The 23,636-nt window shown below is 67.1% G+C and overlaps 4 protein-coding genes across 10 annotated transcripts; 1 reads left to right on the forward strand and 3 right to left on the reverse strand.

Moving 5' to 3' along the window:
* Window positions 1-2,418: 2,418 nt before the first annotated feature.
* LOC311435426 (RING finger protein 145-like) lies at window positions 2,419-7,233 on the reverse strand. Its single transcript, XM_084516366.1, has 10 exons — window positions 6,933-7,233; window positions 6,021-6,129; window positions 5,837-5,928; window positions 4,777-5,012; window positions 4,479-4,654; window positions 4,235-4,375; window positions 3,895-4,077; window positions 3,636-3,783; window positions 3,137-3,493; window positions 2,419-3,037 (listed from the first exon to the last, which is right to left on the reverse strand). The coding sequence occupies exons 1-10, from the start codon at window positions 7,063-7,065 to the stop codon at window positions 2,591-2,593; spliced, it is 2,022 nt and encodes a 673-aa protein (XP_084372492.1). The 5' UTR covers window positions 7,066-7,233; the 3' UTR covers window positions 2,419-2,590.
* A 3,183-nt stretch (window positions 7,234-10,416) lies between these two features.
* On the forward strand, window positions 10,417-13,121 carry LOC311435445 (uncharacterized protein). 3 transcript variants are annotated; one of them, XM_084516410.1, is made up of 6 exons: window positions 10,417-11,053; window positions 11,165-11,281; window positions 11,380-11,575; window positions 11,702-11,853; window positions 12,671-12,795; window positions 12,884-13,121. In XM_084516410.1, exons 1-3 carry the CDS (start codon window positions 10,726-10,728, stop codon window positions 11,535-11,537), a joined length of 603 nt encoding a protein of 200 aa, XP_084372536.1. In that variant the 5' UTR covers window positions 10,417-10,725; the 3' UTR covers window positions 11,538-11,575; window positions 11,702-11,853; window positions 12,671-12,795; window positions 12,884-13,121. The 3 variants fall into 3 exon arrangements, with proteins under 3 accessions (XP_084372536.1, XP_084372534.1, XP_084372535.1); XM_084516408.1 differs by having other exon boundaries at window positions 12,683-12,795; XM_084516409.1 differs by having other exon boundaries at window positions 11,779-11,853; window positions 12,683-12,795.
* A 1,602-nt stretch (window positions 13,122-14,723) lies between these two features.
* Window positions 14,724-16,867, reverse strand: AP5S1 (adaptor related protein complex 5 subunit sigma 1). Its single transcript, XM_084516411.1, has 2 exons — window positions 16,635-16,867; window positions 14,724-15,249 (listed from the first exon to the last, which is right to left on the reverse strand). Exons 1-2 carry the CDS (start codon window positions 16,817-16,819, stop codon window positions 14,838-14,840), a joined length of 597 nt encoding a protein of 198 aa, XP_084372537.1. The 5' UTR covers window positions 16,820-16,867; the 3' UTR covers window positions 14,724-14,837.
* A 196-nt stretch (window positions 16,868-17,063) lies between these two features.
* On the reverse strand, window positions 17,064-22,569 carry CDC25B (cell division cycle 25B). 5 transcript variants are annotated; one of them, XM_084516374.1, is made up of 16 exons: window positions 21,736-22,569; window positions 21,459-21,571; window positions 21,318-21,369; window positions 20,739-20,780; window positions 20,572-20,608; window positions 20,374-20,466; window positions 20,166-20,285; window positions 19,814-19,948; window positions 19,518-19,592; window positions 19,093-19,263; window positions 18,870-18,965; window positions 18,652-18,714; window positions 18,461-18,559; window positions 18,102-18,235; window positions 17,667-17,778; window positions 17,064-17,539 (listed from the first exon to the last, which is right to left on the reverse strand). In XM_084516374.1, the coding sequence occupies exons 1-16, from the start codon at window positions 21,903-21,905 to the stop codon at window positions 17,399-17,401; spliced, it is 1,653 nt and encodes a 550-aa protein (XP_084372500.1). In that variant the 5' UTR covers window positions 21,906-22,569; the 3' UTR covers window positions 17,064-17,398. The 5 variants fall into 5 exon arrangements, with proteins under 5 accessions (XP_084372500.1, XP_084372499.1, XP_084372498.1 ...); XM_084516373.1 differs by having other exon boundaries at window positions 19,518-19,595; window positions 21,736-22,568; XM_084516372.1 differs by having other exon boundaries at window positions 19,093-19,266; window positions 21,736-22,567.
* Between the last annotated feature and the right edge of the window lie 1,067 nt (window positions 22,570-23,636).

Genomic DNA, 23,636 nt, shown 5'->3' on the forward strand with positions numbered 1-23,636 from the left:
CAGGCTGACATCATTCCGGGGAGGAGCGGCCCCTCCCCGAGCCGCCGAGGGGCTCCGCGGGCAGCGCCGCTGAGGACGGCGCCGGGGGGGACCGGGGGGGACCGGGGGGGACCGGGGGGAGGACCGGGGGGGAGATGGGGGTAGGGGGGTGGTCGTGGTTGGGAGCCCGGGGAGGGTGCGGGGATGCTCTGGTGGGTGGCCCCGGTGCACCTGTGAGATGCCCCGAAAGGACCCCGAAGTGCTCCTGGGGGTGCCGCAGAGTGACCCCGCTGCATCCCCCAAGACACTCCAAAAGGTCCCCAAAGTGTCCCTGGGAATGCCGCAGAGTGACCCCAATTCACCCCCCGAGACACCCCTAAAGGACCCCAAACTGGTCCTGTGGATGTCCCAGAGTGACCCTGCTGCATCTCCCAAGACACCCCAAAAAGGACTCCAAAGCATTCCCATGAATGCCCCAGAATGACCCTACTGCATCATCCCAAGACACCCAAAAAGGACCCCAAAATTCTCCTGGGGATGCCCCAGAGTGACCCTGCTGCATCTCCCAAGACACCCCAAAAAGATCCCAAACCAGTTCCATGAATGCCCCAGAGTGATCCCACTGTATCCACCAAGATAACCCCAAAAGGACCCCAAAATGCTCCTGGGGATGCTGCAGAGTGACCCCACTGCATCCCCTGAGACATCCCCAAAGACACCCAAACTGGTCCTGCAGATGCCCCGGAGTGACCCCACTGCATCGTCCCAAGACGCCCAAAAAGGACACCAGACCGGTCCCATGGATGCCCCAGAGTGACCCCACTGCATCCCCGAGACACCCCAGAAGGACCCCAAACTGGTCCTGCAGATGCCCCAGAGTGACCCTGCTGCATCTCCCAAGACACCCCAAAAAGGACTCCAAAGCATTCCCATGAATGCCCCAGAATGACCCTACTGCATCATCCCAAGACACCCAAAAAGGACCCCAAAATTCTCCTGGGGATGCCCCAGAGTGACCCTGCTGCATCCCCCGAGACACCCCAAAAAGATCCCAAACCAGTCGCATGAATGCCCCAGAGTGACCCCACTGCGTCCCGCGATTCACCCCAAAAAGCCCCAAACGTGGCCTTCCAGATGTCCCGGGGTGACCCCTGAGGCACCGTGGGATCCCCACCAGGAGACGTCCCACAGGGACCCCACAACACCCCGGGGGCACCCTGCAGGGACCCCCCCGCATCGCCTGGTGCCCCACAGAGACCCCAGGTGGACCCCAGGAGACCCCAATGACCCCCCCACGCCTCCTGAGAGCCCCCAGTGCCCCTCGTTGTGTCCCCTGCATCCCCTACACTGACCCCAAAAGAGCCCCTTGGGTACCCCACAGTGACCCCAAATGAGCACCCACCACAAACTGGGAGGGGACAGCCCCGGGGGGGTCGGGGGGGGGTCGTTGGTGTCCCGCAGCCCCCTCTCCCCTCACAGCCTCTGCACCAGGGCTCTGCAGGGACCCCCCCGGGGGGGGGGCTGAGCCCACCGAGCCCCCCACCAGCCCCGGGCACCCCCCCAGCCCCGGGGGGGGCCGCCTGGGTGCTCCCCCCACCCCCATTATGCTGCCGGTGCTGGGATCCCAGGGGGGGCAGCACCCAAGGGACCCCAGCCCTGCGCCCCCCCCCACCTCTCCCACTTCCAGGCAGCACCCTCAGAGCCGTGCCTGGGGGGGGGGACACCCGGGGGGGGGACACGCAGGGTTTCTCCACCAGGGAGCCCCATTCCTGGCACGGGGGGGGGGTCTGGGGGTTGAGGCGGTGGTGCAGGGCTGGGGGGGGCTGCAGGGGGGGGAGGGAGGCTCCCCCCGAGGGGTTTTATGGCCGTTTCTCCCTCCCCCCCCCCCCAGCTAATGGGCACCATAAGGCCCCCCCGGGACGCTGCGTCACCCTCCTTAGGGTAAGTGCGGGGTGGGGCTGAGCTGGAAGGGGGGGGGGGGGCCCATTTACCTCCTCCCCAGGGACCCCAGCCCTTTTGGGGCCCTCCCTGCCTCCCCCGCCAGGCTGCAGAGGGGCTGCGTGCCCCCCAGCAGGGACCCCCCCCAGCCCCAGTGGGGCTGAGCACCCCAGGGACGGGGACCCCAGCCCCTTTTGGGAACAGAGGGGCCCCCACGCCCTGCCCCCCCCCAGTATGTGGATGGCACTGGGGAAATGGGGTTGGCAGCAGGGCTGGGAGGGGGCTGGGGGTGGCCAGACCCCCCCCAAGCCCCCCCAAATCCTGTGCCAGCCCCCCACCAAGCCCAGCACCCCCCCCACACCCAGCCATGCCCCCCCCAGCCAGGCAGACCCCCACCCTGCGCCCCCCCAGCACGCAGGGCTGGATGCGGCCCCAGCCCAGCCCCCCCCCCCACTGGGGTCCTGTGGGGGGGGGGGGGGCGCAGGGGGGGGGCACAGCAGCTTCAGCTCCAAATTTATTGCAAAAATCTGTCCCTGGGGCACAGCCCCTGCACCCCGCAGAGAGACCCCAACCCTGAGGGCCTGGAGCCCCCCCCCGGCACCGGGGGCTGCTGGTGGGTGTGGGGGGGGGGCCCAGGGGGCTGCAGGAGGGGATGGGGTGGGGAGGGGGGGTGCTAGGAGGGCTGGTGCCCACTGTGGCTGTCCCCACTGTCCCCCCCAGCGGGGTTGGGGCTGGCAGGGGAGGGCAGCAGCTGCTGCGAGTCCGTGCTGGGGGGCACCCAAGGGTGCCCGGGGGGCTGTGGGGGGGCCCCCGCCGCTTCTTCACCCCGATCGGGGCTGCAGGCACCAGCCCCGCTGTCCCCTGGGCCTGCCAGCACGCCGTCCCCACGGGGGGGCTCGTCCTCCCGGGGCCGTGCCGGGGGTCCCGCGTCCTCCAGCCCCTCGTCCTCGGGGGGCGCCCCCTCCTGCGTCCCCGTCCCGCTGCCGGCGTCGTCCTGGGGGGCCACGGGGGCGACCCTCTGGTGGCACATGGGGCACGTGTCCTGCACGTACAGCCACTTGCGGAGGCAGGCGCCGTGGAAGAAGTGGCTGCAGGGGGTGACGACGGCCACCTGCATGTCCTGCGGGGGCACACGGGGGGGACGTCACCCTGCACCACAGACCCCCGGGGGGCTCCTCCGGGACCCCTCCTCGGGTGCCGGGGGGGCTGTTGGGCTCACCTGGAAGCAGATGGCACAGACGTCGTCGTGGTCCCGCAGCTGGCCGCGCGTGGCCCGGGGCAGGGAGCTGATTTTTTGGGCGGCCTGGCGGCGCAGCAGGAAACTCCTCCAGCCCGACTGGGCGCGCAGCCAGACGTTGAAGTAGGAGTGGACGATGATGACGGAGGCGCCCACCCAGCTCCACTCGCCCACCAGGGACTCCCAGCTGCCGTAGGCCACCACGCAGAGGGCCACCAGGAACTCCAGCACCCGGCTGACGGCGGTGACGCCGTAGATGATCTCGTCCATGCGCTCCAGCGGCGCGTCCTGCAGCAGCTCCACCACGAACAGCCCGTAGATGAACAGGGTGCCCAGCACCTAGGGGTGGCGGGGCGCGTTGGGTGCTGCTGGCCGGGCACAGCACGCCCCGACACCACCCCAGCCCCTGCTTCCAGGAGCTCCCAGGGCTGTGGGAGGGGATGTGCCCCCCCCAAAAAGGAGCAGGGGGCCCCCCCCGTACCTGCAGGGAGGTGAGCATGCAGCTGGAGACCAGGATGAGCAGCCAGAAATCCAGGTGGAAGAAGTGGGCGATCTTGTAGGCCATGAAGCAGGGGAAGACCAGCAGGAAGAGGCACATGCTGACACCACGGAAATGCTTCCAGAGGCTCCTGGGGGGGGGCACAGCTCAGCCAGGGGGGGGCCTCCCCCTCTAGGCACCCCCCAGCAGCACCCTCTGCCTCCGGGCTGCCTCCTGCTGCCCACCCCTGGGTGCCCGGTACCTGTTGCGGGAGGCCCCCAGCGCCAGCACGATGGGGTCAGCGATCTCGATCATGGACTGCAGCGTGGAGGTCACCACGATGAAGAGGATGATGCTGAGGAGGAAGGTCCGCTGCAGGACCTGCAGGTCGAGCAGCCCCGTCTGCAGCGCCAGCAGCAGCAGCGTCACGCCCTCCGTCACCCCCCTGCCACAAAACAGGGGGTGAGGACGGGACCCCCACACCCCGGGGCCCTCCTCATCCCATACTGGATGCCCCGGGATCGCTCCTGACCCCTCTGTCCCATGCAGGGCTGGGACAGGGGGCGCCCCCCACCCCACCCCAGCCCCCCCCCGGTGCTGACCGGTGCATGACGTTGCCGTTGTGGAAGGCGCCGAAGCCCAGCAGGTAAAACTTGCAGAGGTTGAGGACGCCCAGGGCCAGGTAGGAGACGGTGAAGGTGAGGCCCACGAGGGAGTAGGGCGTGCTGCAGCACTCGGCCACGCTGCGAGGGAGACGGGCTCAGCACAGCCCGGCCACCTTCATCCTCCTCCTCTTCCTCGTTCTGAGGCCAGGAGGGAGGAAGGCTGAGCTCTACCAGCACCCACCTGCTGAGCAGGACGAAGAGCAGCCCCTGCTGGGCGACGGCGCTGCCGGAGGAGGCGAGGAAGGAGGAGAGGCGCAGGGAGAAGAGCACCAGCCAGAAGACGAGGAAGAGGAGGGGGACGGCCAGCTGGCTCCACAGGGACACCCCCAGCGCCAGCAGCCGGTACACCTCCATGGCCTGTGGGGCAGCGCAGCTCAGCGGGGAGGGGGCTGCCCCGTCCCGCCCCGTGTGCAGGGGGCCGAGGGGTCGTGGTGGGCCACGTCAGGGGGTCCACAGGGGGTCCGCAGCCCCCCCCTTACCTGCATGAGCTCGCGGCAGGCGGCGGCAGCCAGCTGGAAGGGGACGAGGAGGTGGGAGCTGAGCACGTAGAGCACCTCGGCGCTGCTGCAGGCGGCGGCCAAGGTGTTGGCCAGGGGCAGAGCCCGCAGGGGGACGCCGCACAGCCGGGCCAGCACGGGCAGCAGCGGGGCGGCGAACAGCCAGGCCTGCCGGGTCCTCATCAGCAGCGCGCACAGCGTGCAGACACACAGCTGGGCTGCGGGGGGGACGGGGAGGGTCAGCACCCCGACCCCACAGCACCCTGACCCCGCAGCCCCATGACCCTGCAGCACCCACGACCCCACAGCACCCTGACCCCGCAGCACCCTGACCCTGCAGCACCCCGACCCCGCAGCACCCTGACCCTGCAGCACCCTGACCCTGCAGCACCCTGACCCCGCAGCCCCACCGACCCTGCAGCACTCTGACCCCGCAGCCCCCACGACCCCGCAGACCCACGACCCTGCAGCACTCTGACCCCGCAGCACCCCGACCCCGCAGCCCCACCGACCCCGCAGCCCCCACGACCCCACAAACCCCCGACCCCGCAGCCCCACGACCCCGCAGCACCCCTGACCCTGCAGCACCCCTGACCCCGCAGCCCCCCACGACCCCGCAGCCCCATGACCCTGCAGCCCCACGACCCCGCAGCCCCCACGACCCCGCAGCACCCTAACCATGCAGCCCCCACGACCCCACAAACCCCCGACCCCGCAGCCCCACGACCCCGCAGCACCCTGACCCTGCAGCCCCCACCACCCCACAGCCCCCACGACCCTCCTCCCAGCCCCAAATGAGGGCAGGGGGCTCGGCGAGACCCCAAGCTGGGGCACACGCAGCACGCCCAGCCACAACGGGACAGCACCACCCCAAAACTACCAGAGCCGGGCACCGGGGGGGGCTCAGCCCTTCCCCGCAAACCCTGGGGCAGACCCCTGGATGCGTCACCAAAATCCTCTGCCTCGTCCCCAATCCTGCAGCCGCTCCCCACCCTTTTGGTGCCACCGTCCCCGCGTTGGGGGGTCCCGGGGGGTGTCTCACCTGCGAGGGCCGTGGCGAATCTCCTGAACGCGGCCGCGTCGCTGTACACAGCGCCCTGGAAGCCGTGCTCCAGCTCGCGGCGGACGTACTCACTGCACGGAAAGAGGCTCAGCACCCCCGTATCCCCCCGCTACGACCCCCCAAAACCACCCCCGACCCCCTCCCCCGGTGCCGTGCCCCTCACCTGGCCGCCTGGTGCCCCGCGCAGAGCAGCAGCGCCGTGAGTAGGTGCAGGTAGAGCCGGACCAGGGCGCGCACCGGCAGCAGCAGCAGCACCAGGCACAGCGCGTGGCCTGCGGGGAGCAGCGGGGATGGCGCTGACAAGGGGGGGGTCCCTGGGGGGGCCCCTCCGTGTCCCCAGCCCCGCCACGGGACGGGCACGGCCGGGGCTTTCTGCCCGTCCCCTCCTAAAATTTTGGGGCGGTTGGGGCTTTCTGCCCATCCCCTCTCAACATTTTGGGGCTTTCTGAACGTCCCCTCCTAAAATTTTGGGAAATTTGGGGCTTTCTGCCCGTCCCCTCCTAAAATTTTGGGGTGTTTAGTGCTTTCTGTCCATCCCCTCCTAAAATTTTGGGGCGTTTGGGGCTTTCTGCCCATCCCCTCTCAACATTTTGGGGCATTTGGGGCTTTCTGCCCATCCCCTCCTAAAATTTTGGGGCGTTTGGGGCTTTCTGCCCATCCCCTCCCAACATTTTGGGGCGTTTGGGGCTTTCTGCCCATCCCCTCCTAAAATTTTGGGGCGTTTGGGTCAACGTTTGGCTTCCCGTTGGCCCCCAGTGAGCGGCCGTGGCCTCCAGGCCCTCCCGCACCCCGCAGCCGCACGGGGCCGGTTGTGCAGCCCCCCCGCAGCCCCGCTGTGTGACATCCCCTCACGGGGACCCGGTGCTGCCACCGGTGCCACCGGAGCCACCCGGCACCGTCCCGGTTCACCCCCTGGGGCCGTGACACCCACACCCCACACCCGTCACCCCGCTGGGTGCCGGGGCTCTCACCGGGCACCGGGGCGGCTGTGGGGGGCACGGGGCAGAGCTCCCACCCCCCCGGGCTCCCCGGTACCGGTCCCGGTGCCCCCCCTCGCCCCCCCCACGGCCCTCACCGAGGCAGGAGGCGGCCCCGGGCAGCACCGGCAGCGGGCCGGGCCCCGCCGTGTCCCAGCGGTACAGCGCGTCCAGCAGCGCCAGCGCCGGCACCCGCAGCGCCACGTTGGCCGCCGCCTCCAGCCGCGACATGGCCGGGACCGGGGAACCGGGGGGTGCACCGGGGGAGCTCCCCCGGCCCGGCCCGGCCCGGCCCGGCCTGGCCCGGCGGGGGGCGCCCGGCCTGGCACTGTGCGGGGGCTCCCGGCGGGCCCGGGCCCCGCCCCCGCCGCCCCTCCCGCTCCCGGTGCCTGCCCCGCGCCCGCCGCCACTTTCGCTTTCTCCCGCCCCGCCCTCGCGCCGCGCTCCCGGTGCGTGGCGGGGAGGCCCGGAGCGAGGGCCCGCCCGCGGCTGAAGCTGCGGCCGCCATCTTGGAAGCGGGCACCGGTGTCTTTGGCTCACGCTGTTCCGCCATCTTGGGTGAGGGCGATGCGCCTGGGGGCGGCCATTTTGGAGAGGGGCGCGGCCCGGCCCGGTGACGCCCGCCCGGCCGGGTGGCGGCCATGTTGGGTGCGGGCAGGCTGCGAGGGGGACCCCGCGGCCGCCATTTTGAGAGGGGCGCAGGGAGGGGGGGGGCGTCTGCACCGCCTCCGTGCTGCTAAGAAACAGAGCCCAAAGCGGCGTAAAACCCCAAAAACACAGTCACAAAGTCCCAGAGTCACAGAATCCCAAAATCATGGAACCCCACATGTCACAGAGTCACAAAATCATGGAATCCCAGAGTCACAGAATCACAAAATCCCAGAATCCCAAAATTCCCGAATCCCAAAATTCCAGAATCCCAGAATCCCAAAATTCCAGAATCCAGAATCCCAGAACCACCCAGGTTGGAGGAGACCCCAAATCCCCCAGCCCAGCCTCTGACCCAACCCTACCCAGCCCTCCACTGACCCACATCACCGAGCTCTGCATCTAAATGTCTCTTAAATACCTCACCCGCTTCCCCGGGCAGCCCATCCCAGTGCCTCACAACCCTCTTAGTAATGAAATTCTTCCTAATTATCCGACCCAAACCTCCCCTGGTGCAACTTTAGCCCATTCTGTGAGAAATGAAGTTGTGTTTTTGCAGTAGAGAACCAAATTTCTGTATTCCGGGGTGGTTGTGTAGTCATAACAAGGAGAAACACTACGTGGGTAAGTGGACAGAAGGCCTCGCTGTTCCAAAATAAGGCAGAAACTTGAGAAAAACTGGATGAGCAATGTGGGAACTGTAAAACAAGATCACAGGTTCTCAAAGCATAAGAAAGGGTAAATTAAAGGGTTGAAAAAAAATAAAAATTGTACATATATGGTGTAGAGGAGCATTGAGTAGCTTGTGAACCTGCAATACTCGGCCATGAGGAAACGGGAGGTGATCGGGTGTCGGGGAATAGGGAATAAAAGGTCAGGATTTAACTATAATGCACCCTCATTGGCAGGACGCCCGCCACTGCAATCGCGAATAAAACAGCTTCACAGAAAATCCCGTCCGAATAAAATTATTTGAGATTTTTCTCAGCCTGTCCCGGCTGTACGCCCCCACCAGTGCACATGGGCACAGGGACAGACGGATGGACACACGGACAGACGGGCACACGGACAGACGGACGGGCACACGGACAGACCGACGGGCGCTCCCGACGCTGCACCCTTGGGTGTCTCCATCCCTCGGGCTCGGCTCGGCGCGACCCCCGGCCCGCTCCCGGTCCCCCCCGTTCCTCCCCCGTCCCCCTGCCGCCCCCCACCCGCTCCGGGCCCGCAGCACCGCGGACAGCGGCCGGGGCTCCCCGGTTCAGGCAGTCCCGGTCGCAGTCCCGGTCTCCATCCCCGGTCGCTGCCCCCCTGTGCCCGGTGTCTCCGTCCCGGCTCCCGGTCTCCCCGGTGTTCCCAGAGGGGCCGCGGCTCCGGGAGCCCCCGTGCCCGGTGCCCGAGCGCTGCCGGCCCCGGGAGACCCCCGCCCGGGGACCCCATATCCTGGGATCACCTGGAAAACCCACACCCGGACCCCCAGCTCGACTCCCCCCCCGGTCCCAACCGCATCCCCCGAGCATCTCCGGTGCCTCCGGTGCCCCTGCCCGCGGCTGCCTTCGCTCTCCCGGCCCCGAGGGTGGCCGCTGCCCCTTGAAGGGTGCCCTGGGGACACCCCAGGGTGCTGGCAGCACACCCCGGTGCTGAAGTGGATGGATGGATGGACGGACGGATGGACAGGGATATACTCCTGGAAAAGAGGGAGCTCCTCACGCACAGGGAGCCCCGGGGGTGCGGGCTGTAGCAGCTCTGCCATCAGGCCGTGGGCACGCTGGGGGTGTGGGTGCCACAAGGAGGGCTCCCAACAGCGCTGGGGGGCTGCGGGGTGCGGGTGAGCTCCCCCAGAGCCCCAGCACAAAACATCTTCCTGAGGTGCCTCGTCAAGAAGATTCAGCCTGGAATGGCCCGGCAAGAATTTGGGTGCAGGCAGCGGGGGTGCAGGGAGCCTGGGGCACCCCCCACCCACAGCGAGGACTGGGGGGGCAGTGACAGGCACCCCTGGTTGTGGTGACTGCCAAACGCCGGGGCTGTGCCAGGGAGCTTGGAGGGAGAGGCTGCCCCTTCCCCAGCTGGGGCTGCCCCCCGCATTTGGGGGAGCTGCTGGCACCGACAGGGGACGGGGACGCGGCCAGTCCGCAGGGCAAAGCCCCCCCAGCAGGGACCAGCACCCTGCCCAGTGCCTGGCAAGGAGGGGGGGAGCCCGGGGCAGCCGCTGCTCACAGCTGAAGCAGAGGAACCCCCACCAAGAGCCATCTGGTGGTGCTGGTACTGGTGGTACTGGTGGTACTGGTGGTGCTGGCGGGATGGTGTCTGACCCCATAACCCAGGGGCTGCAGCCGGTGACCCCATCCCTCCTTTCAGGCCGTGCCACATCGTGCTGAGCTGCTCTGGATGCACCCAGCGGGCTCTGTGCTGCCGTTTTGGGTAGCCAGCTTCGGTTTTGGGGCTGCTTTTTTCGGTGTTTTTTTTTCAGTCTGCCTCCTGCACGAAGCTCCCCGTGCTGGGGCTTTCAGCCACCCCACCCCGACCTCCCCCTGCTCCCCACGGGACCCCCACCAGCACCGAGCACCAAGACCATAAAACCCCCCGAGCTGGAAGGGACCCCCAGGGATCATCGAGCCCAAGACGCCTGCAGCAGCAGGGACCAAACCCTCCCGGCCCCCAGGAGCTCCTTGGGGGTGCTGAGACCGGGACCCCTCATCCCGGGGGGCCTCAGCCCTGTGCAGGAGCGGCCTGGGGGGGGACGAGGGCTCCCAGTTCATCCCAGTAGGGCCACTGGGGCTGAGCTTGCCGAGGGGCTGCAGGCGGGTGGGGGAATCGCGTCCCCAGCTCATCCCTGGAGCTGTTGCCAGAGCCTGCGCCAAGCACCACGATGGATGGGGCCAAAAAAAAAAAAAACAAAAAAAAACACACAGAAACCAAAATAATAATAATAATAATAATTTTAAAAAAATAAACACCCAGAAAGCTGTGAAATAACTCAGCCGGGGCACCCACAGCGAGGTGTGGGGCACACGGGGAGGGGCGCATGGGTGAGGGCTGTGCTGGGGGGGGGACACTTGGGGTGCTGAGCCCAGGAAACGGCCCCAATGCCCTCCCCCGCCCCCCCCCAGCCTTCCCCCGCTGTTTCCTGGACCCGGTTCTGCATCTGAGGGCAAAAAAGCGGAACAGGGCTGCGCCGGGGGGGGTGCTCGGGAGCAGGGGCATGGCTGGGGCTGCCCCCCCCGTGCCGTCCCCACGAGCCAGATGTGCCCCCAGGGGAGCCACCCGTGGGGCACCGCAGCCCAGGGCTGGCTGTGGGGTGCGGGACAGGGATCCCCCGTGCTGTGGGGTGTCCCAATGGGGTGGCCACAAGCCCTGCGTGGAGGCCTGACCCCATTGGGATGGGGGAATCCCTGTCCAGCCTGGGTGGTGGCACCCCCCCCCCGGCTGCCTCCTTCCCTTTCCTGGCACTTTCGGTTGCTTCGGCGGCCGCGTGCGGGGCTTGGGGAGGAAGCAGTGGGCATGGGGGGCAGCAGGATGGGCAGCGAGGGGCCCGACCTGTACGAAAACCTCCGGATCCGCTACCCCCGCGGTGAGCACCCTGACCCCGGGGCTCCTCCATGGGGCTGGGACCCCCCCGGGGTGCAGGTCCTGGGGGTCCGGCTGAGCCCCCACTGAGGGTCCCTTTGCCGTCTCTCCGCAGCTCTGGATTTGGGGGCCCGGCCGCCCCCGTCCCGCCGCGTTTTGGGCACTCTGCTGGCCGCGGGCTTGGCGACCCTCCTGGCCCTGGGGGCCGCCCTGACGGCCGTGGCCACCCTGCGTAAGCACAACCAGGCTGGGGACCCTCGCCCCTTGTGTGAGGGGGGGGGGGCAGGAGGGAGGCTGGGGCTGCCCTGACCCCCTCCCCACCCTCCCCAGGCGCACGGGACCGCGCGGAGCTGCGGGTGGCACGGGCAGAGCTGGAGGTGCTGGGACCCCTGCCCGGCCCCGAGGGTGAGTGTGGCCGGTGGGAGGGGGGCACGGGCAGGGCCGTGCCAGGCTCCTGTCCCTGCTGTCCCCCCCCCAGGCCCCGGTGACAGCCCCGACGTGGCACGGAGGCGCAGGGACGCTTTGGGTAACGTGGGGACAGACCCCGTGGGGACGTGGGGACGGGGCAGGGCTGTGCCCCCCATGCGCCCCCCGTGAGCCCCCCGTGAGCCCCCCGGCACGGCTGCAGCGAGCCCCCCCCCGCTGTCCCCAGGGCGCTGGCTGCAGGGGCTGGGGCTGGGCTGGCGGTACCACGGGGGGAGGATTTATTATTTCTCCTGGGACAAGAAGCCCTGGCGCCAGGCGAGGGAGTTCTGCCTCTCCCGGCAGGCGCAGCTCACCTCCATCACCAGCTGGGACGAGCAGGTGGGAGCTGGGGGGGGGCTGCGCCCTGCGGACACCCCCGGGCACCCCCTGCCCCTGCCACCCGTGCCCCATGTAGCCCCCTGCCCCATGCACCCCCCGTGCCATTTGACCTCCCTGCCCCATGCACCCCCGTGCCCCCTGTTCCCCCTCACCCCATACACCCCCCTGCCCCATGCACCCTCTGCCCCCTGCACCCCCTACCCCATGCACCCCCCCTGCCCCTTGTGCCCCCCATGCCATTCGCCCCCCCTGCCCCATGCACCCCCCTGCCCCATGCACCCCTCTGTCCCCTGTACCCCCTGCCCCATGCACCCCTGTGCCCCCTGACCCCATGCACCCCCCACCCCATACACCCCTGTGCCCCATGTGCCCCCCTGCCCCATGCACCCCCCGTGCCATTCGCCCCCCCTGCCCCATGCACCCCTGTGCCCCCTGACCCCATACACCCCCCTGCCCCATGCACCCCCCTGCCCTGTGCACCCCCTGTGCCATTCGCCCCCCTTGCCCCATGTACCCCCCATCCCCTGCCCCCCTTGCCCCATGCACCCCCCTGCCCCATGCACCCCCCTGCCCCCTGTGCCCCCCACCCCATACACCCCCTGCCCCGTGCACCCCCCTACCCGTGCCTTCCTGCCCCCTGCACCCCCCTGCCCCATGTGCCCCCCTGTGCCATTTGCCCCCCTGTTGCCCCATGACCCCCCTGCCCTCCCACCCCATGCGCTCTCCTGCCCCATGCACCCCCTGCGCCCCCATTCATGCCCCCCCATGCCCCATTCACCCCCCCGACCCCCCCACTCGCCCCCTGCCCCCCCCTGAGCCCCCCTTGCAGGAGTTCCTGGCGCGGGAGGCGCGGGGGGGCTCTTACTGGATCGGGCTGGAGGACGGCGGCCCCAACGACACCTGGCGCTGGGTGGACGGCACCGAGTACACCCCGGCCAAAAGGTCGGGGGGCGACGGGGATTTGGGGCGAAGGGGGGGGGCTACAGGACCCTGCTGGCCCCCCCCCCGACATGCTGTGCCCCCCCCCCAGTTTCTGGGCACCGGGGCAGCCGGACCGGCAGCAGAACGGGCAGCAGGGCCCCGAGGGGTGCGCCCAGATCCACCCGGTGGGCACCGGGCTCTGGAACGACCACCACTGCGACGTCCCCTTCCTCTGGATCTGCAAGAGGGGCCTGGGGGGGCCCTGAGACCCCCCCCCCCCAACCCCCCCAATCCCGGGGTGAGGCAGGCGGTGCCCATCTGCCCCCAATTAAATCGGATTAAACGTCCGCCGGGCCCCCCCGGTGTCCCCATCTCCGTGCGCCCCCTCTGCCACCCCTCGGTGCCCCCATGGCCACCCCATTCCTGCCCCGGGACCCCCCCCCGTGTGCAGCCCCCAGCCCCCCCCAGTGAGGGCTGGGAAGGTCCCGGTGCTGGGGGCACCCACGGTGCTGCCCCCACCCCAGGGTGGGCAGAGCCCCGCAGCCCCCCCCTGGGTGCCCCCTGCCCGCAGCGCCCGGCCCCTGGGGAGCCCCGAGGTGCTCGGGGGGGGGGTGAGGGGTGGGATCCATAGGGTCTGTGCAACCCCACCCCACCCCAGTGTTCTGTTCTATTCTATCCCGTCCTGTTGTATCCCATCCCTAATCCCATCCCAATAGCCCGTCACCAGCCCATCCCAATCCCATCCTCATCCCCATCCCATCCCCATTCCACCCTATTCCCATCCCAATACCATCCCATCCCAATCCCATTCAAAATCCCATCCCCATCCCCGTCCCCATCCCATATCCCCATCCCTAATCCCATCCCCATCCCAATCCCATTCCCCCTCCATCCCCATCCCATCCCCATCTGCATCCCAATCCCATCCCCATCCCATCTCCAATCCCATTCCCCTTCCATCCCATCCCCATCCCCAATCCCATCTCTAATTCTGAAACCCATCCCATCCTCATCCCAACCCCATCTCAATCCCATCCCTAATCCCATCCCCATCCCGTCTCCATTTCCCTTCCATCCCCATCCCATCCCCATCACACCCCTAATCCCATCCGCATCCGCATCCCAATCCCATCTCCATCCCCATCCCAATACCAATCTCATCTCCATCCTAATCCCATCCCCCTTCCATCTCCATCCCATCCCCATTCCTCTTCCATCCCCACCCCTAATCCCATTCCCATCCCATCCCCATCACACCCCTAATCCCATCCCCATCCCCATCTGCATCCCAATCCCATCTCCATCCTAATCCCATCCCCCTTCCATCCCATCCCCCTTCCATCCCCATCCCAATCCCATCCCTAATCCCATCCCATCTCTAATCCTATCCCACCCCTCTCACTCCCCACCCCACCCCGACCCCCCCCATTAAACCCCCAACAACCATTCCCCATCACACACCTTTATTCCCCCTGCACCCCCCCAGCGCCCCGTTGTGACCCCATCCCCATTCCCCTTCCATCCCCAATCCCATCCCCAATCAATCCCATCCCTAATCCCATCCCATCCCCATTTCCCTTCCATCCCCATCCCCATCCCAATCCCATCCCAATCCCATCCCCATTCCCCTTCCATCCCCATCCCCATCCCAATCCCATCCCAATCCCATCCCCATTCCCCTTCCATCCCCATCCCAATCCCATCCCAATCCCATTCCCATCCCCAATCCCATCCCTAATTCCGAAACCCATCCCATCCCCACCCCACCCTCATCCCATCTCCACCCCTAATCCCATCCCCATTCTCATCCCCAATCCCATTCCCCTTCCATCCCCATCCCATCCCCATCCCTAATCCCAATCTCATCCTACCCCAATCCGATCCCCATCCACCCCACCCCTCTCACCCCCCACCCCACCCCGACCCCCCCCATTAACCCCCACCAACCATTCCCCATCACACACCTTTATTCCCCCAGCACCCCGCCGCACCCCCATTCCCCCTTTTTTCCCCCAAAACCAAAACCCCACACCCCATAGCAGGGGGGGGGGGGTGTCCCCATCTCAACGCGCGCCCCCCCTGTCCCCGGCCTGGAGGAAGGCCTGCGTGAGGAAGAGGAGCTGCCCGCGGGGCAGGAGCCGCTCCAGCAGCAGGTCGGCGGCGTCGGGGCGCAGCAGGACCCCGGGGCCGGGGGGGCCGGGGGGGCGCAGGGCGGGCAGCAGGCGGGGGGCCAGGAGCCGCAGGGTGGTCTCGGCCAGAGCCAGGTTGTCCCGGGGGTGGCACAGGAGGGCCAGGGCCAGCCCGGAGCCCCCCAACCAAGCCACCGGGGTGGGCTCGGGGAAGGGGTCGCCGGGGGGCAGCTGGAAAAGCCCCCCCGGGGCGTGCTGGAGGCTCGGGGGGTCCTCGGGGAGTTGGGGGGTGGGCAAGGGGCGGCCGCAGGAGGAGTGCTGGAGGTGGCAGTGCGAGGCGATCTGTCTGGGGGGGGGGGGGTTTGGGGTTTGGGGGGGTCCCACCGAGCTCAGGACCCCCCCAAAATGGGGGTTCCCTGTCCCTGGGGGTATTGGGGGGGGTCTGCAGCCCTCCCACCGAGCCCAAACTCCCCCCTCCCCAATGGGATTCCTATTGGGGGGGTCCCACAGCCCGGGGGTTCCAGTAGGGGTGCTGGGGGGGGTCCCACTGAGCCCAGACCCCCCTCAAAATGGGGGTCCCCTGTCCCTGGGGGTACTGGGGGGGGGGTCCCACAGCCCAGGGGTCCCATTGTGGGGGTTTGGGGGGGTCCCACCGAGCTCAGGAGCCCCCCAAAATGGGGGTCCCCTACCCCTGGGGGTATTGGGGGGGGTCCGCAGCCCTCCCACCGAGCCCAAACTCCCCCCTCCCCAATGGGATTCCTACTGGGGGGGTGTCCCACGGCCCAGTGGTCCCAATAGGGGGTGTGTAGAGGGATCCCACCGTGCCCAGACCCCCCCCAAAATGGGGGTCCTCTATCCCTGGGGGTATTGGGGGGGGTCTGCAGCCCTCCCACCAATCCCAAACTCCCCCCTCCCCAATGGGATTCCTACTGGGGGTGTCCCACTGCCCAGGGGTCCCAGTGGGGGGGGTCCCACCAACCTCAGCCCCCCCCCAAAATGAAGCTCCCCCATCCCTGGGGGTATTGAGGCGGGGGTCCGCAGCCCTCCCACCGATCCCAAACTCCCCCCTCCCCAATGGGATTCCTACTGGGGGGGTCCCACAGCCCGGGGGTTCCAGTAGGGGGTGCTGGGGGGGTCCCACTGAGCCCAGACCCCCCCAAAATGGGGGTCCCCTGTCCCTGGGGGTATTGGGGGGGGGTCCCATAGCCCAGGGGTCCTAGTGTGGGGGTTTGGGGGGGTCCCACCGAGCTCAGGACCCCCCCAAAATGGGGGTCCTCCATTCCTGGGGGTATTGGGGGGGGGTCTGCAGCCCTCCCACCGAGCACAGGGCCCACCCCCCAAATGGGATTCTTACTGGGGGGGTCCCACAGCCCAAGGGTCCCAATAGGGGGTGTGCAGGGGGGTCCCACCATGCCCAGACCCCCCCAAAATGGGGGTCCCCTACCCCTGGGGGTACTGGGGGGGGTCCACAGCCCAGACTCCCCCCTCCCCAATGGGATTCCTACTGGGGGGGGGTCCCACAGCCCAGGGGTCCCAGTGGGGGGGGTCCCACCAACCGCAGCCCCCCCAAAATGAAGCTCCCCATCCCTGGGGGTATTGGGGGGGGGTCCGCAGCCCTCCCACCGAGCTCAGCGCCCCCCCCCCAAACAGGACTCCCCCGGGGGGGGTCCCACAGCCCCTGGGGGGGGTCCCAGAGCCCCGGGGGGGTCCCTCCGAGCCCCCCCCCCGTACCTGGCCGCTGCCAGCAGCTGCTCCTTGTGGCGGAGGCGCTGCCGGGGGGGGGACCCTGGGGGGGTCCCGGGGGGCTCGAAGGAGCGCGCCAGCAGCACGCGGCAGGGGGCGTGGCCGGGGGCGTGGCCAGGCGCGGGGGCGTGGCCGGGGTCGCCCAGCGCCAGCAGCAGCAGCGCCCGCACCATGGCAACGCCGCGCCGCGACCCCCGGCCCGCCGCGAGTCACGTGGGAGCGGGGCGGGGCCGGGCTAACGCTCCTCCCTCCCACCCATCTCAACGCGTTGCGATTGGCTGGCGCGGAGACGCTCGCATCCCATTGGAGAAGCGGGTGCAGGGCGGGCGGCGAGGCACGCCGCCCGCCCCCTGCGCGTGACGGCGGCGCCACGCGATTGGCCGAACCGACGCGGAAGACGCGCTGTGATTGGCGGAGTTCAAGCAGGGAGGGCGAGGCGGTGAAGCCGCTGCCTGTACCCGGAAGTACGGGCAGCCTGCCAGGCCCCAGCCCCGTTTATTGCCCGGTCCCACTGCACCCCCCCCCCCCCCACAGCCTCACCGGGGGCACCGACCCCCGAGGGGTGTGGGGGGGGGCTCTAAGTGCTTCTCTGCAGCCCCCCAGCGGGCACAAACCCCGGGAGGGGGCTGCAAGTGCTGCAGGACGAGGCCTGGACCCCCCTTTGGGGGGGAGCTGAGACCCCCCCCCCAGGTCCCGGTGCCGGTGCCGGTCCCGGTGGCCCCCCCCCCCCCCCCCACGGTGTCCCGGGGGTCTCAGCAGTGGTTGATGCGGCTGTAGAGCTCGCGGCGGCTGCGCTCGCCCGCCCAGGTGCGGCTCTTGAGGCGGCACTTGCGCAGATCCTCCTTGAAGTCGGCGTGGTGCATGGGCCGGTAGTCCTGGGGCTCGCAGTGTGCCTGGGGGGGGGGGCACCCGGCACCGTCAGAGACCCCCGGGACACTGGGGGGGGTGGGGGTGGGGGTGGGGGGGTTGCTGCTGGCACCGGGGGTATTGGGAAGTGAGGAGGGGGTCGTGGGGGCTCACCTGGTACTGGGGGAAGAACTCGCGGTACCCCCCCTTGAGGACGTAGAGCTCGGGGTAGTGCAGGTGGGGGTACTCGTTGCAGGCGCGGTCCTTCTCGCGGACAAAGCGGCACCTGGGGGGGGGCAGAATGCTTGGGGTAGGCCTGGGGCAGGCCGTGCTGGTCCCCAGGAGTAGCCTCTGACCCCCCAGAGCTGCCCCCCGGCCCCCAGGAGCAGCCCCCCAGACCCTAAGAGCAGACCCCAGGCCCTAAGAGCAGACCCCGGCTCTCAAGAGTCTCTGGTCTCCAGGAGCCGCCCCCCAAGCCCCAAGAGCCCCCAGCCCCCAAGAGCTGCCCACGGCCCCCAAGAGCTGCCCCCTGGCCCCCAGGAGCAGCCCCCTGGCCCCCAGGAGCACCTCCCCAGCCCCCAAGAGCCACCCCCCCGGCCCCCCACGTACATCCTGGGTCCCCGCTCGGAGGAGAACTCGCAGTGGAAGATGAGGATGACGCGCTTGCTGGCGTCAAAGGGCACGATGGGCTTCTTCAGCAGGAACTCCTCCACGTCCTGCTCCATCGGCAGGTTGACAGCACCCTGGGGGTGGGGGGGGCCAGGAGGCGCCTTCAGCCCGCTGCCCCCCGGCCTTTTGCCAGGGTGAGACCCCCCCACACCACCCCATGCACACGCAGCACCCTCTGCGACGCTGCTCAGCGCCTTCAGAGCGTCCCAAACCCGCGGCGTTTGATATTTTTAACGCCCCCCCCCACTCGGACAGGGCAGGGCGAGCCCCCCCCGGGGCGCAGCAGCAGCGGTTCTGACCTTGATGTGGCCTCCCTCGTACTCGTAGGGGTACCTGCAGTCCACGATCACGCAGCTGTCGATGAAGCTGCTGAACTGCCCGCTCAGCACCGCCACCATCTGCGGGGCGCCAGGAGCCCGTCAGCCCCCCGCTGGCACTTGGGGGCGAGGTGGGGGGGCTCCCGGGACCCCTCCCGGGGCCGTTCCCTTACCATTTCGGGGGAAATGTACTTGAGGTCCTGGTGCTTGCCCTCCACCGTCTGCAGCAGGTAGGCCTGGGGGCGTTGTGCGGGGTCAGGGGCTGAGCGGGGGGCACCCACCCGGCCCGGGCTCACCACGTGGGGTCGCCCCCAGCAGGGCTCTGCGGCCACCCTGGATTTTGGGGGGGGTTGAGGGCACCCCGTGCCCTCCATCACCCCCAGCCCCCCACCTTGGAGAAGTCCCCGATGAGCTCGCGGTGGTCGTTGGCCAGGATGTTCTCGATCTCCTCCTGGCAGAAGGACCTGGAGCGCAGCAGCCGCGCTTTCTGCCGAGAAACACGACCAAAAAAAACCCAAAAATAAACCCCAAAACACCCCCAGGAGTGGATCAGGAGCACGGGGGGCGGGCAGGAGACCCCCCCCCCCCCTAAAACCACCTCCCCAGTCACCCACCGGCTCCGCCACCTCTCCCGGGGTGCCGGCCACGCTGCGGCGCCGCTTGGTTTTGACGGGGGTGTCCCTGTCGTGGGGCCGCTCCAGGCGCTTGAGGATGGGCCGGATGACGCTGCTGGGCATGGAGGGCGAGCGGAAGAGCTGCCGGCACTTGCTGCGCTTGGTGGGGGGCTTCTGGGGGGGGGGAGAACGGGACAACCCCGTGTGGGTGCCCTGCGCAATGCCCACCCACCCCACGAGCTCCACCGGTCCCCCACCGGGGCGAGGATCCCAGCTCCGGTAGCCCAGGATGTGCCCCAAGCCCTGGGGCTGCTGCTGCTGCCCCCCCCCCACCAGCCAGGGAGTTTTTGCCCCCTGGGGGGGCTTCCAGCCAAGCTGGAAGTTTTTGGGGGGGGTCTTTGGGGTTTGGGGGGGGCTGCACCTACCGGCTCTGCCTCCTCCTGCTTCACCAGCGGGGCCGTCAGCAGGCTCGCCATCCCCGGCGGCACCTCGGCGTCACTCTGCTGCCACAGTGGGGGGGGGGCAGCTCAGTCACCCCCCCCTGGCAGCTCAGTCACCCCACTCCCAGTTTTGGGGTGTCCCTGAGCTCCAACACCCCCTGGGCTTCACCAGCCGTAGGGATTCGCCCACCCCAGGAACTCCGTGCAGCCATAAAAAGAGGGGAGGGGGACACGGGGGGGGGGGGGGGCACGGTGCAGAGCAGAGCCCCCCCCTCCTGTACCTTCATCTCCTCCTCGTCCAGGATCTCCATGAAGCCATCATCATCCTCCTCGCCCATGGAGGAGGTGAGGGAGCAGCGGCGCAGCACCACGGGGCTCTCGCCCTCGGGCAGGTTTTCCTTTTCGGGGGTGTCAAACTGGGGGGGGGACATCCCACAGCCCATGGCTGAGCACCACCAAAGCTGGGGCCCCCCCATGGTGCTCCCCGATGGGAGATGAGTCCCCCCAATCCCCTCCACAGTGCCACCCCCGCACCCATGGGTGCCCAGGCTGACGGATTTGGTTCTTCTGAGCAGCAGCAGCCCCCCCCCACGACCCCCCCGGCCCCCCCCCAGGCCCCCCAGCCCCTCTCACCAGCAGGCTGGGCGCGGAGCTGGGTCTGCGTGCGAACGGCTCCTTCCCTGACCCCCCCTCCGACGCCTGCAGCCGCCCCCGGTGCCCCGGCCTCTGCGGCTTCTTAAACACGAACCCCTCCTGCGGGAAGGCCCAGGGGGGGGGCACAGCGTTATAGCAGCCCTCTGCCCCCTCCCCGAGCCCCCCCCCCCCCCAAAGCCCCACTCACATCGTCCTGGGGCTGCTCCCTGGCGGGGGGGCTGCTGAACTCGCTGCAGTTGGAGATGTTCCTCAGGGCCGGGCTGGCCCCCAGGAGCCGTGGCTGTGGGTTTTTTTTTTGGGGGGGGGTTGAGAGGTGCTGCACGGCCCCCCCAGACCGTGGTCTTGTGCTCCTGCATGGATCTGCCCCCCCCCAAAAAAAACTTACCGGCAGCGAGTGGATCCTGCGCGCCAGGAGCTTGTTGCTGCAGGACAAGGAGGGGAATGATCAATGTGCCCCCCCCGCATGCCGTGGGGACCCCCCCCACACACAAAAAGGGGTGACCCAGCCTCGGGGGGGGGGGTCTGGGGATGGGGGGCACCCCCCAAACTTACTCGGTGACGACCCTGCCGGCCCCCAGCACGGCCTTCTCGAAGCTGCGGGGAGAGGGGGGGGGGGCTGCGGTCAGGGGGTGTCGGACCCCCAGCCCGGGCACTGCTTTGTGTTTTTTTTTTTTTTGGGGGGGGGCCCCTCAGGGCTTCCTCTGGCTGATGCACAGCCCTGGGGGGGGGTCTGGCTGTGGGGGGGCCCGCGGGTGGTCCCGCTGCCCACCTGTATGCTAATGGGGGCCACCGGCGCTGCCCCCGCCAGCTGGCCCCCAGCAGCCATCTGCCCATAGCCAACGGCTGGGGGGGGGGCACGGGGGGGGGACAGGACCCTCCTGAAGCCCCCCCCCCATTTTATCCTGCCCCCCCCCAGCGCCCAGCACCACCCGGAACAGGCGGCGGCTTCCTGCCCCCCCCCCCCCAACCCCGGGCTGGATTTTGGGTAAAGGCGGCTCCGTGCAAGGGGGGGGGGGGGGACACACACACAGCCCGGGGGGGGCTGCCCCTGATTGTCTGCAGCCCCCTGGGACCCCCCCACGCGGTGTTATGGGGGTACAGGGGGGGTTTCCCCGGGGGGGGGGCACTCACACGTCCTCCAGGGCGTCGGGGTCCTCCTGCGTGGGGGAGTCGAGGCCCAGTCCTGGGGGGGACAGGGTGGGGGGGGTGGGTTGTGGGGGGGGGTTGGGACCCCCCAAGGGACCCCCCCGTGCCCCCCCCCTCAAAACTCACCCGCGTCCGAGGCGTCGGAGCCCTGGGATGAGCCCGAGGAGGCGCGGGCCAGGCGGCAGCGGGGGCCAGGGAAGGGCCCCCCCGGAGCCTTCCTCCGGGGGGTGTCACAGTGGCTGTGGGACAAGGGGGGGGGCACGGGGCTGGGACCACCACCCGCAGCCCCACAACGCCCCCAGCCCCACGCCAGGGCCGGGACCCCCCCCCAAAACATCACCACCCCCCCCAAAAAAAAAAATAAAGCCCCCCCCCCCAAAAAAAGCCCCCCCCGCACACTGACCTGCCCAGCCCCGCCAGCTTGTCCATGTCGCGAGCCAGCGTGGTGACCGGCGACATCCCCGACGACCCCCCCGGACCCCCGCCCCCCCCCGCCGCCGCCACCGCCAGCAGCGCCGCCAGCCCGGGCAGCCCGCGGGGACGGCGGGGGCTGGGGGCGCCCCGAGCCGCCATGGGGGGGGGGGACGGGAAAAGAGGCAGAAATGGTAAAGTGGGGTAAAAAGGAAAAGGAGAGAAAAGTTAAAATAAGGTAAAAATTAAAAGGGGATAAAGAGTAAAATGAGGTAAAAAGTAAAATGGGATAAAAAGTAAAATAAGGTAAAAATTAAAAGGAGATAAAAATTGAAAGGAGATAAAAATTGAAATAAGGTAAAAATTAAAATGGGAAAGATAAAAATAAAAATAAAATAAAAATAAAAATAAAAATAAGATAAAAATGCAGTAAAAAGAAAAAGGAAATAATAAAAATAAAATAAAAATGAAAAATGAAAAAATAAAATGAAAATGAAAAATGAAAAAAATGAAAATGAAAAAAGTAGAAAATTAGAAATGAAAAAGGAAAAATGGAAAATTAAAAAAATGAAAAATGAAAGAATGAAAGAATGAAAAAATAAAAATGAAAGATGAAAAGATGAAAAAGGAAAAAGACGAAAAGCAGGAAAAAGAAAACGAAAGAAAAGAAACTTAAAAAATAATAAAAAAAAAAAGAAAAGAGATAAAAAATAAAAAAGATTAAAAAAATAAAAATAATAATAAAAAAAGAAAATTAAAAAAATACAAGATACAAAAAAAGAAGAGAAATAAAAGATAAAGGGGGGGGGTGGCGGTGTGGGGCCGGAGCCGGGGCCCCCGCAGGCGGCGGTGCCGCCCCAGTCCCTATTCGAAAAATAACAGCGGCAGCGGCGCCGCCCCCCCGAGCCCGGCCCCGCCGCAAGCCCGGCCCCACGGGGGGGGCACACGGGGGGGGGCACGGGGCCGGGAAGTGCGGGGCGGGGGGGGCACGGCCGGGGCGGGTTAGGGGCCGGGGGGGGAGCAAGGAGGGGGTGCAGCGGGCAGGATGAGTGGGGGGGGTGCATGGGGGGGTCGATGGGGGGGGGACATGGATGGGGGGGCACGGGGGGGGTGTATGGGGGGGCACGGCTGGGGGCGTAAGAGGGGGGACGCGGAGGGGGGTGGTCGGGTGCTCGGACGCTGACCCCCTCCCCCCAAAAAAATAAAATAAATAAATAAATAAATAAATAAAATAAAATAAAGTAAAATAAAATAAAGTAAAATAAAATAAATAAAGCAAAATAAAATAAAATAAAATAAAGTAAAAATAAAATAAAATAAAATAAAATAAAATAAAATAAAATAAAATAAAATAAAATAAAATAAAATAAAATAAAGCAAAATAAAATAAAATAAAACAAAACAAAATAAAAATAAAATAAAATAAAGTAAAATAAAATAAAGTAAAATAAAATAAAATAAAATAAAATAAATAAAGCAAAATAAAGTAAAATAAAGTAAAATAAAGCAAAATAAAATAAAATAAAAATAAAAATAAAAATAAAATAAAAATAAAAATAAATAAAAATTTCCGGGGGGGGGGTCCCGGCTCAGCCCCACCACGTGGCACCGACCCCACGAGCCCCCAGCCTCGGCCCTGCTTTGGGGGGGGGGGGTCCATCTGTCCGTCCGTCCAGCTGTCCTTTTGGGGGTGCCCCCCCCCCCTTAAACCCCCCCCCCCCCCGGCCTTTCTGATGCAGAGCAGGGGCTTTGAGCCATTGTCCCGGCCCCTTCTCCCTTTTCAGAGGGGACAATAAAAGGGGGGGGGGGGGCGAGCCCTGCCTGACCCGAGGGGGGGGGGGCAACCAGGGGCAGCCCCCCCAAGGATTTGGGGTGGGGGGGGGGGGCACCCGG

Source organism: Aythya ferina (genome assembly GCF_964211825.1).
Source record: "Aythya ferina genome assembly, chromosome: 4".
In the NCBI taxonomy this organism is placed as follows: domain Eukaryota; kingdom Metazoa; phylum Chordata; class Aves; order Anseriformes; family Anatidae; genus Aythya; species Aythya ferina.